Source organism: Monodelphis domestica, chromosome 1 (genome assembly GCF_027887165.1).
Source record: "Monodelphis domestica isolate mMonDom1 chromosome 1, mMonDom1.pri, whole genome shotgun sequence".
NCBI lineage: Eukaryota > Metazoa > Chordata > Mammalia > Didelphimorphia > Didelphidae > Monodelphis > Monodelphis domestica.
In genome coordinates this window covers 263,711,719-263,724,052 of record NC_077227.1, presented here as the reverse complement: position 1 = coordinate 263,724,052, position 12,334 = coordinate 263,711,719, and the positions used below count along the sequence as shown (strand labels likewise).

Below are 12,334 nucleotides of genomic sequence, written 5' to 3'. Positions count from 1 at the left end.
ATATAGCACTTTTTTACAGTTATGCTCTCATTTGATCTTAACAACAACCTTGGGAGGTTGTTAATTATTTTGACAACCACCATGGGTGGGTACTATTATTATCCCCAGTCTCCTCAGCAACACACTAAGTGTCACAAGTTAAATTTGAACCCAGGTTTTCCTGATTCAAAGCCCAGCATTCTATCCACTGAGCCATCAGACTTGTCCAGCGCCAAACAACCGTTGTCATTTGATCCAGAACTGTTTTTGCATTTAAGGTTATTTTTCGGGGTGACCTAAAAATAACCATCTGCTGGTCCTCTCAACAGCAGTAACCACACAGGTCCAGGAAGCACGTGGGCGGGCGGGCGGCTGGAAACTACCTCCCCGCCCCTTCCCCACACCCACCTCCTCCCCGCCCTTTTCCGCCCATCCTGCCCCAGGCCCCTCCTTTACCCAGGATGCACCTGGTTGAAAACAAAGTCCCACGTGACTGGCGGTGCTCTGAGGCCATCATGGCGTCTCCCAGTGGGAAAGTATCCCGGGCGTTGGAGGCTCCTGGCTGTGGCTGCCGGCCGCCGTCCCGGGACCTTGTGGATTCGGTGGAGGATGCGGAGGGCTTGTACGTGGCGGTTGAGCGGTGCCCCCTGTGCAATACCACCCGCAGGCGGCTGACCTGCGCGAAGTGTGTCCAGACCGGCGACTTCGTTTTCTTCGACGGCCGGGACGGCGAAAGGTAGCGATCGCAGCGGCGGTGGCCTCTGGGTTGCCTATTGTTTTCGACCCGAGTTTTCTCTATATCCGTGTCTTACTCCGAGCTAGTTATAATCCTGACCTGTGCCTCCTCAGAGCCCCTCCCCCCATTCCTACCAAATGCCAAAATACAGACGAGATGATGTGTGTACATGTGTAAATGTGTTGGATGTGTTATGAGTTCGTGCCCGGGCTGGTTGTCTAGGGTTGTGTTCTCCGCCTCGCGCACCCGTCCTGCTAAGCTAAGTTAAAGGCCAGGCATTTTATTCCTTCCACTCGCTCTTTTCACAGGAACTCGTATTCGGCCGGGACTTCTTTAAGCACTCAGAGGCAGGGTGAGAGTTTCTCTTAGGAAAGGCTCACTCATCTCGTAAGCTCATTGAATTGGATTTTCCCTGAGTAGTTTAAGTGCTTCTATTCCAATGCTTCAGTTCCCCTCCCCACCTTTGTCCTCTAAAGCTTGTTCAGGATGTTTCATTAGTGTGAGACTAATGTTGGTGTCAGAACTTTTGAGATGAGTTGGGGACGAGTGGCCCATATCGGGCAATCGACATAAACAAGAATTCCAAATCAGGGTGTGAACAGTGATTTTGTTTGTTTTGTTTTCTCTCATTCCTGTTCCGGTCCTTTAACTGTATAAATTGCTCTGGGCATATAGGAGTACACTTTTTAGCCTCACTAGGGTAGTGGTCTTCAAATTGTGATTCTAGATTTTAATGAATTTTTTAAAAAGTTACTCCCGCACCCCCATAAGTGGCACAGTGTATATAGGTTGTTGGACCGTGACCTGAAATTTGGATGGTCACAACCTCCATCAGCATCAGTTTTCTTATTTGTAAAATGGGGTTAAAAATAGCACCTATATCACTGTGTTGTTGGAGCAGAGGAGATAACATGTAAAGTGCATTGCAAACATCTTAGCATTATATTCATGTGCTTCTATACTAAAATATATGTAATAAGGCATTTTGTAAAAATTTTTATAAAGATGGAATGAATATCAACTAAACAATATTTTTAATGCTTTTTTGTTAGATGATAGAAAATTCTCTTAAATGTATAGATGAGCATTTTTAGAGGTGACACACATAGTTTTTGGCCATGAAGGCTTAGCTTGTAAATCTCTTACTAATTGTAATGTGTCTCATGTTATCAGGAAATACTATTTCAAATCACACACAATAAACCCTTAAAGTGTGGTTTGTCATTAATGATATGGATCTAAATCCATATTTTGAATCAATGTTAATTTTTAATTTTTTTGGATGACCTCTTATGAGACCTAATTACATAATCATTTTAACCTTATACTGTGACTGAGATCTTATAAAAGGATTAGAAGTGTCTGCTCTTCTATTTGCTTTTTCAGAATGTTTATGCTTTTATTATTATTATTATATTCCAGTGTTCTTTTGGAATATTTTTAAGCCACTTGTCCATTTTATGAGAGTTAGTTTAAAACTAGATGATACAGACCATAGATCACTTAACCAAGCACACACAAACTGAATACATTGCAGTACAAACAGAATGAACAAGTTAAGATATCATTGACCTTTCTGGATCATAGAATTCCTACTCTTCCCTCATGTACTATACCTGACTGACATCCAGAATGAAGACACTTATCTATTGGTATTAAATCCTAGTAAATCTTAAGTTGACTTTTTTTGCAAAATACAAGTAGTTCTTATGTTTTTCTCTCCACATTCATTAATTTTTTCTATTCCATTGAGTTTATGCAGACCTCTGTATTAGGGAACAACAAACTTGTATGAAGAGAGTAGAAGAAATTTGGCCACAACAATAGGTTCTCTAAAAGTGACTTTTATTTAGTGACTATAATCAAGTGGAAGCTTTTCAGATTCCTCTGATCTTGATTTAATTCAGGTCATTCTATCAGTTAACAAGCATTAATATCAAACTGTACACCAGTGTACTAGATCCAGGGATCAAGGAGCTTTTATTCTGAAGAAAGTGCCATGTATATTAAACTATATAAAAAGTTAATACAAAAGCCATTCATAGTACTTCAGGGAGAGATGGCACCAGCAAGTTGGAGTCATAAAGAAAAGATAAATAGATAATGGGGGCAGTTAGATGGTATAGAGGATAGAGTGCTGAACCTACAGCCAGGAAGACAGTTCAAATCTAGCCTCAGATACTTAATACCAGTGTGACTTGGAAGCAAGTTATTTAACACTGTTTGCCTCAGTTTCCTTCTCTATAAAATGAGCTGGTGAAGGAATTGGTAAACCACTCTAGTGTTTCTGTCCCAACAAACTCCAAATAAGGTCACAAAGAGTTAGACACAACATGAAAAACAACAGTGTATGTAAGGAGGTACACATGAGTGATATCTTGAAAGAAGAGATGGATCCTAAGAAACAGAAGTGAGGATGGGGTTAATTCAAGGTTTGGGAGGTACAGTGCAAAAGCACAGGAGAAAAAAGTGAGGAAGAGGAAGAACAGTCTTGCTGAACCATTGAAATGGGGAGGGGAGTAATTTTTGATGAGGCTGAAAAAAATAGGTTGGGGCCAGCTTGTGATGGGCTTTAAAAGCCAATTTATACTTTATCCTAGAATTAGGAGGCCATTGCAATCATCTAGGCAAGAAGTGGCAAGGCTCTTAACCAAGGTAGTGGTTGTATGAGTAAATAGAAAGGATTGGCTGCAAAAGATATTGTTGAGGTAGAAATGGTAAGATTTGCCAATTGATAGGGATGTGTGCAGTGAAGGACCTTGAGAAGTTGAAGATGACACCAAGTTAGTTGCAAGTCTGAGAGACAGGAAGAATTGGTGGTGCCTTCAAAAGAAATAGAGAAGTTTGGAAGAGAAAAGTTTTGGTGCACAGTTAATGAGTTCAGTTTTGGATAGTTGGAGAATATTCTTTTTCATAAAAAAATGTAGTAGACAGAGCACAATATGACCATTTTTAGTGACTTGTAATCCACTTATTTCATAGCAACATCCTGCTGAGTAATTCAGACTCGTTATACCAATGGCTTTAAAGAGCAATTTACATTTAAAAGAGTAAGCTAGTTATTTCATCAAAATATAGTAATGATTATAAAATATTTGTGAATAATAGAATGTATAACAGTATTACATTTTTTTAAAGCTTTAAACTTGCTTTGTTTATCTGCTTAAATTACCAAGCACAGAACATTGGGATTTCCCTGGTACATAAAGTGTGACCAAAAGGTAATATCAGTGACTTTATAAGTGACCTAAATCTTAAAACAGATGATAATTCCTTGCTTTCAATCTCAGGAATTGGAATTTTAAAAAATTCTGTTTAATTCACATTAAGCACCTACTTTGTGCAAAATACTGGGCTAAGTACTAGCAATAAAAGTGTTAGTAATAATAATAATAGCAAATTTTACATAGTACTTAAGTTTACAATATACTTTATATTTTATGAAAGATGACACAATTCTGGCCTTCTAGGAGTTGGTCACATAATACTAGAATAATTTTTTAACTTGTTTATGTATATTTTATAAGGGAGAAACTACATTTATTGAGTTATATCCTAAAAGGTACAAGATAGAAGTGTAGAAAAGTTCTCAATTTGGAAATGAGGTGTCAGTGTCAAATTAAGTACAGTCCACAGTGTTTAAAAGAAAGACGGAAATCCACTAGACACTCTCCCATGTGAGAAGTTAATGAAATTTTACTGTATTTTAAGAAACTAATGCAGCCTAGTGATTTTTCTTACTATAACAAAAACTTCCACATTAAAAATTCCAGGATTTAACATTTTTTAGATTCTTATTTATTTTGGTACTTCCTGTTAGAGTATAACAATAATACCTTATATTTGTATGGTGCATTCTATCCTGGCCCTTTCTTTTCTTTTCCTGAAATGGAGCTATTTTTCATTTCCTAACAGCTTTGGAATATTCAGGAAACAGAAGAGCATGCTATGATGAGGAGCTGGCTTTACTATCCTAGAAACTTGCATTTTGAAGAGAAGTGTATGGTAGACCTTATTCCTTATGAGCTAAAAACGTTGGAGTAAATATGTTAGTTACCTAGAATTATGTCTTAAAATTGTTTTACTTTTTGTAAATTGTAGGATTCACAAGCAACCAGGTTGCCCTAGTATTCTCTTTTAAAACAAATTATATATGTTTTTTTTTAATTGGCACAAATCTGCTTTGTTTCCTATCCATTCCCACCCCCCTTTGAGAATGAAAAAGAAACAGAACCCCTGTTACAAACATGTATATTCAAGCAAAACAAATTTCTACATTGGAGTGCTCCCCCCCACCCCCCAATGCTTCATTCTCTACTCTGAGTCCTTCACCTCTCTATTAAGAGATGAGTAGCAGGTTTAGGTTGGAATTATGTTTGGTCATTAATTCCAAATTTTTTCAGAGTTGTCTTTACTTTTTTGTTTCTCTAAAACCATTCCCTTCATCATTTCTTATAGCACAGCTGTTATCCATCACATTCCTATACCATCACTTGTTCAGCTATTCCCCTCTTGATGGACATTCCTTCAATTCCTAGTTTTTTGCCACCACAAAATGGGATGCTATTAATATTTCAGAAGATATGGTTTCTTTTCCTTTTTCCTTGTTCACCTTGGGAAATAAACCTAACAGTGTTATTACTGGGTCAAAAGGAATATTCAGTTTTATAACTCTTTGAGTGTAACTCCAGATTGCTTTCCAAAATGGTTGAATCACTTCACAGTTCCACAAAGTTTATTAATGTCCCTATTTTTCCACATCCTCTCCAACATGTCATTTTTCCCTTTTTTCATTTTAGCCAGTTTCATGAGGGAGTTTGTTTTACTTCTTCTGCTTGCTCATTTTGGCTCTGACCTTGCCATAGTAGTCTTTTCAATTATGTTTAATTTGACCTCCTAAAATAGTGGGATGCCTCTTGGGTGTAAATTGACTATTCAATCTATTAGTAATTTTATATTTATTTATTTTTTATCTTACTTTTCTTTTTTAATTTTGAATTCCATATTCTTCCTCACATACCCACTAAGCAAGCAATATATCAATAACAGTGATCCCTCATCTATCCTAGACCCTCCCCCCTCCCTAGATGAAAATCTATGAAGTAGCAGGAGAGCAAACAGATTGATGCTACAGTCACTGAGCCAATCAGCTCCCAGGATACAGAACCCAGGGCTGTGATTGGTTGCCTTTCATCAGCCAGTAGTGTGCTGTGTACAATCTCACCTTGGCACACTTGCACAATGGGTAATGGTGTACTGCATTTACATTGTGTTCTGTATGGTATTTATCCTCAAAATCCCACCATATAGCAAAAACTCCTCAATAGAGAATTAGATTTTTTTCTTAACCTGCGATACAGTGAAGCCAATAAGTGAATCAGGATATAGCAAGGGATGATTGTATATGTGTAAAATCATGCAAAGTGTATTTCCATATCAGCCATATTTTTTTTAAAGCAAGATAAATAGAGAAAGTGAGAAAATTACACTTTAATTTGCTCTGAATTCATCAGTTCTAATTCTCAAGGTAGATAGGATTTTTTTCATCGTAAGTCCTTTGAAATGATCTTGGATTGTTGTGTTGATCAGAGTAACCAAGTCTTTTCACAGTTGTTCATCATTTCAACAATGCTATTACTTTGCACAATGATCTCCTGGTTCTTCTCTCTTCACTTTGCATCAGTTCATATAGATCTTGCTATGTTTTTCTGAAAGCACTCACCTCATCATTTCTTAGAGCACAATAGTATTTCATCACAATTGTGCCATATTATGTTCAGCCATTTACCAATTAATGAGCATCTCCTTAATTTCCAAGGCTTTGCCACAAGATGTCAGTAACTTAAGGGGAAAAAGTTTTATTGATGCTTTTCCTTAAAAAGTCAATGTTATTTCCTGGTAATAGCCTTCTTTCCCACAAGTAAAAAATACAGTTAAGTAAAATACGTCAACATATTGATTGCTATCTGACAGAATATGCCTCATTCTGCTGTATTTCACTGCCTTCCATACAACTGTCACAGTTTAGAATCTGAGAAGAGGAAGGTATGTCTCATTGTTCATAATAATTAGAGTCGAGATTAGTCAGTGCCTTAATTTGAGTTTTCAGGTCTTTTAGTATAGTTTTCCATTTCATTATTTTGTTTATTTAATTATATAATTCTTCTTTCCTTTTTTCTCTTTCAGTTAATCAAGTAGATTCTTCCTTCTCCCCTTCAGCAGTCCCATTCATTAGTTTTTATGTATACATGTGTGGTTTTTGTACCCCTTTCCAGAGAGGAATTTTCTCATTCTCTACTTTATCCATTACCTCTTTTGTCTACATTTAGACCCTCATCCTCTGATTCATGATCCCTATAATTATCTAGTCTCTCTCTAGTTTCCTTGTGAAGTCAAAACTTCCAAAGTATCCATTCTAGGTTCTTCTTTCAGGTGGTTTCAGCCCCCACCTTGCACATCTTGTCCTGAGGATTCCCCTTTTCTATCATGCCTTATTCCCAGAAAAAAGTCAGAGAAGACAATACCCCGGGGTAGGATCCTCCTTCCATCAGGTCCCTAATTATCAGTTCCCAACTGGTCTATACCTCACCTGGTTATCTTTTTTCCACAATAAATCTTCTCCTTGAGTCTCCCTCTCCCCTAGGTCCCTTTTGCCTCCAGGAGTTCCAACTCTCCCACTTTCCAAGGTAGTGCAAAGTGGATTATCCAGCACCAAGTCTCCCAGACCACACCCAGTGCCAGGTTTCCATCTCTCTTCACCCATAGGAGCATTTTTCAGTGCTTCCAACCCCCCCCCTCCCCCAAAGCAAGGCCTTCTTCTTTCCCCTTCCTTTTCAGTCTTTTCCCACTTCTCATCAACCACTTTATATGTAGGTTCTTCTCACTCTGAAACCACAGAGGTCACCTCTGTGTTGCTAGCCCTTCATTTGACCCCAGCACATCACACATTCCTCTATATCCCTCCCACCTACCCCACATTTCATGTACTATCTCATGTTGTGTTGTAAGCTCACCAAAGAAAAATTTATTCATCTGTTGGCAGAATGTATAGCCAGGTTCTGTTCAAGGCCAAACTGTTCACTATTAACTAAAAAACTGATTTTTTCCTTCACTGTTTCCTTGAGGAAGGAAGAAAGTCTCTTAACTGGTCGGTCTTGTCTATCAGCCTGTTGCTGTTAGCTCTCCTCGACTGCTACATTTATTCTCCTGCCTTTCTGTTGTTTATCAAGAATCAACTGATTTCTTCATTTCTGTCTTTTAAGCTTATTTTCAGGATAGGTCATCCTGGGCTGCATGCTAAGCTCCATTGCTTTTCAGAAAACACTATACTATTCCTCTGTGTTGTCTGGTGGGTTCAGAATAATGTTGTATTGTTTGAATTTCCTTTCTTTGGTATTTGAAGGTCTTTCTCCTGGTCATTTGCAGAACTTGTTTTTTTTTTACTTCTTCTTTTTTTTTTAATTTTAATATTATTTTATTTGGTCGTTTTCATACATTATTCACTGGAAACAAAGATTGTTTTCTTTTCCTCCCCTCCCCTCCCCACCCCCCCCCTGCCTTTCCCTCTCCCATAGCCGACGCATGATTCCACTGGTTGTCACATGTGTTCTTGACTCGAACCCATTTCCCTGTTGTTGGAGTTTGCATTATAGTGTTCATTTAGAGTCTCTCCTCAGTCTTATCTCCTCCAACCCTGTAGTCAAGCAGTTGCTTTTCAGCGGTGTTTTTACTCCCACAGTTTATCCTCTGCTTGTGGGTAGTATTTTTTTTTTAGATCCCTGCAGATTGTTCAGGGATTGCATTGATACTAATGGAGAAGTCCATCACCTTCGATTGTACCACAATGTATCAGTCTCTGTGTACAATGTTTTCCTGGTTCTGCTCCTCTCGTTCTGCATTACTTCCTGGAGGTTGTTGTTCCAGTCTCCATGGAACTTCTCCACTTTATTATTCCTTTTAGCACAATAGTATTCCATCACCAACATATACCACAATTTGTTCAGCCATTCCCCAATTGAAGGGCATCCCCTCATTTTCCAATTTTTGGCCACCACAAAGAGCGCAGCTATGAATATTTTTGTACAAGTCTTTTTGTCCATTATCTCTTTGGGGTACAAGCCCAGCAGTGCTATGGCTGGATCAAAGGGCAGACATGCAGAACTTGTTTTTTAATTGAATTGTTAAATTTAATCACACTGTCTTGGAGTTTCCACCCTCGGTTTTTCATTTGTTCTTTTTGGAGGTGACCTGTGAATTCTTCCAATTGAAGTTTTCATCTTATATATTCAGGAGTTCTAGGTAATTCTCTTCTATTATTTCCTTCCTTATAATGTTAAGGTTTTTTGTCCTATTATGTTCGTCTGGGAGACCTCTGATCCTTAAGTTGTCTCTATACATCCTGTTTTCAAGATTCTTGCAAAGTGAACAGTTTTTTTTAACATTACTGCTTTTTGCTTCTCTATTTCTAGATCTTCCTTCATTTTTCTATCTTTGCACTGATCTGTTGTTTTCTTTTGCATCATTGGTGAGATCTGTCAGATTCCAGTTTTTCTGTTTTATCCATTGACTGCTGTACAGATCATAAATTCTGCTCTCATAATTCTCATTTATCTTTTGAACCATTCAGAAGCAGCACATTATGGTTCCATATTCTCTTCACATTCCATATTCCTTTATCTCATCAAGTATTAGATAATTTCCATCAGTTTTGCAGTAATAGATTCCTGAACTCATTTTGTAGATGTGGATCCCACATTTCCTTCTGTTGTTAACATTTTTTCTGTTGATTTATTTGCTTATATTCAAAGTCTTTGAGTTTGCTTCTTCTTGAGAACCTTGGTAATTTCACTTTTTCCTTTTTTCCCAGTTTTCCCCTGTTTCTTACTTTTTGACCCTGTCACCCCTGATGGTTTCCCATGGGGCTCAAAGAATCTTCTCAAAGAATCTCAGTCTCTTAACCACAATAAGCAAACCATACTTTACCAGACTAGTTTTTTGCATGGAGGCATGTTTAAGAATTCCAGAGGTATAGCTCAGAAGGATCATGAAGGGTAAAAGAGTGAAGCCCACAAAGATGGCTGGCCTGAGAGGTCTCCTTAAGTGGAGGTTTGAGGAGGAGTCCTCTGATCAGAGGTGCAACAGAGGCAGATACTGATGAAGTATGAGTGCCAAGACTGATGTGGTCTTGCAAGATGTGGAGGTTCCTGGGTGAATTATGGAGAAGTCTGAAGGACTGCAGCCTGGTGGGAAATGTTTACAGTTTGAACAATACAGACCCAATCATGCCTACATGGCTGTCATTTATAACCTTTTTAATATGTTATTACAGACTCTTTGCTACTATTTATTCAGTATTTTTACACCAGCTTTCACTAGTAATATTACTTTGTGGTTTACATTCTCTGCTTTATCTTTGGTGTAGGCAGTGGTATCACTTATTTCTCATGCCTTCTTTCTCTTTTTTGCTGATTATTTTATATTGAGTTATTTGTTCTTTGGATGTTTGAACTATAAATTCATATGGTCCACGGATTTTTTCTTTAAGCACTCCTTTATGGTTTATTCAGAGTGTTTTTAATGAGATTGACAAATGTCAGTTCTCTATTTCTTGTACTTTTAATCTAGTTGTTTTATTTTTATAAATATTATTTTTGTATATGATGCTATACAAATTTCTTTGGGACACCCAGTGGCCAGGCATGTTTGTTTTGACTGACACTAGGCTGACACAGAACAACTTACCTTGACCAGATGAAAACAGATTGAGCTGGTTTCCTTATTTTTGGTTGAAATGCAGAATGGAACAGCAGACAGATAGCTGTTGGATGTCAGGGGCCCTGCTGTCTGTCATTACTTAAGTGATCTTGGGCAAGTTGCTTCACTCTCTTGGTCTAAAAGTTCCTTCAAGCCCTACAGCTATGAGATCCTATGACCTTTAGTCCTTCGTTAGTTGAAAAGTAATTTTTCCCCCCTGCCATACACATGCATTCATTGCTTTCTTCCTGGGAACTTCTAATTCTATAATTTTTAAGAATGGCTATTACTCCCAGAAAACAAAAATTCTGGCATTTAGATTACTGTCCAGTGGCTATGAGAGACTATGGTGCTGCTGATGTGGGGGAGTCGAGCTTTTCAAGGATAATTCAGACCCACCACAAAACAGGATCAAAGCAAAGAAAGAATAACTTAAAATTTATTCTCAAGAAATGGCACATTCTTACTGTAAAACAGCCCAGTTAATCCTCGGAAAACAAACAACAGTTTTCAGACAGCCCTGACAGCTAGAAGGGTTGTTACTGCTTCCTTTATAATTTGGCTTAGATATCGTGAATTTGGAAGAGATGAGAAAACCATTTTTTAACACAGCCGGCTAAACCTTGTGAGGGTAGCCATCGGGTCATCGTGGACCCCTGGTGAACCAGGGCTTTGCTCACCCAGCATGTGAAAACTGCTTTGGCGGAACAGGCAGAAGAAACCAACAAGAAGGTTCAACAGCTGAGATGGCGATGCAGCAAGGCACTGTGGAGTGCTTAGGGCGTGTTGGAGCACAAAAGATAACACAACCATCCAATGCAGCTGAGGAAGTCTCCAGGTGTAACGACTTTTTGTGCCACTGGACCCAAGCTTCCAACGCCAAGAGAGTGGGACTGTCTCTGTGCATCAACTTTTCCACTTAAATCTTCATGCACAAGTGTCTTTGTGTACAAAAACGCACAAAGACAATCGTCGCCCTCGGTTACCGAGAGACTACTACCATGAAGAAAAAACTTGTCATGGGCAAGTCAGTATAAAAACTGAAGTATTGAAGATTGGAAAAGGGGAATTTTTACTGGTTAAAATCACCTTGTGATTCAAGGTTCTATCTAAACCATTGTCAAAAGACCAAATGGATCAGTGAGAATTGGGTATGTTTATTAGGCTGTAAAATTTCTACTCATCCCCAAAAAAGCTTTGGTGATTTTTTTTCTTTTTACTTCCATACTCAAAAGTCTTATTTTCATTGAAGAGGTGATGAAATCTGCTAAATATGTTGAGAAACAAAATTGTTCTGCAATTACAGAAATTTCTAAATGAAGATAATATGTACAATATTATTATATTATGAAAAGCTAAGAAACTTATAATAGGTGAATATAAGCATGCTTCAGCTCCCTTAGAACTCAATAGATTTAAACTCCATTAAAAACTTACCAGTTACATAAGCAAAGCTTTGTTTTTAGAAAATTGATTTATTCAAAGATAAGCTGAGAAAATGTGATAATGTGCTTTTATGATGAATTAAATAAAGAAAATGTGCCAAAATCTTGTCAACTCAAAGCCAAATCATGAAAAATAAAAGCTTGCTATACACAAAGAGGACACACTTTTAAGTATATAAAAGGTTGTAAGGTTTACTAAGTTAATAAATAAATTTAATTATTTTATTTGGTCCAGTTAATTTAGTTGATTAATTGTTGTCTTTGTACTTGAAGAGACTTGAAAATGACATCACTGCTGAGGTCTTTTGACTGGAAGAAACATAAATTGGATATAAAGAAGTCATCAGCCTCACTTTCTCTTCCATTGTTATTGCAGTCCAGTGGTAGAAGTCAAGACAACCCAGGATACAGAAAATGATTT

The 12,334-nt window shown here is 37.8% G+C and overlaps 1 protein-coding gene across 1 annotated transcript in view; it reads left to right on the top strand.

The window, feature by feature from the left end:
• Nucleotides 1–447: 447 nt before the first annotated feature.
• Nucleotides 448–12,334, top strand: part of ATG14 (autophagy related 14) — a 79,639-nt gene continuing 67,752 nt past the window's right edge. The window contains exon 1 of the mRNA XM_001368883.3: nt 448–715. Coding sequence (XP_001368920.1) covers nt 495–715 — 221 coding nt within the window. The 5' untranslated portion in view covers nt 448–494. The remainder of the gene's footprint in view (nt 716–12,334) is intronic.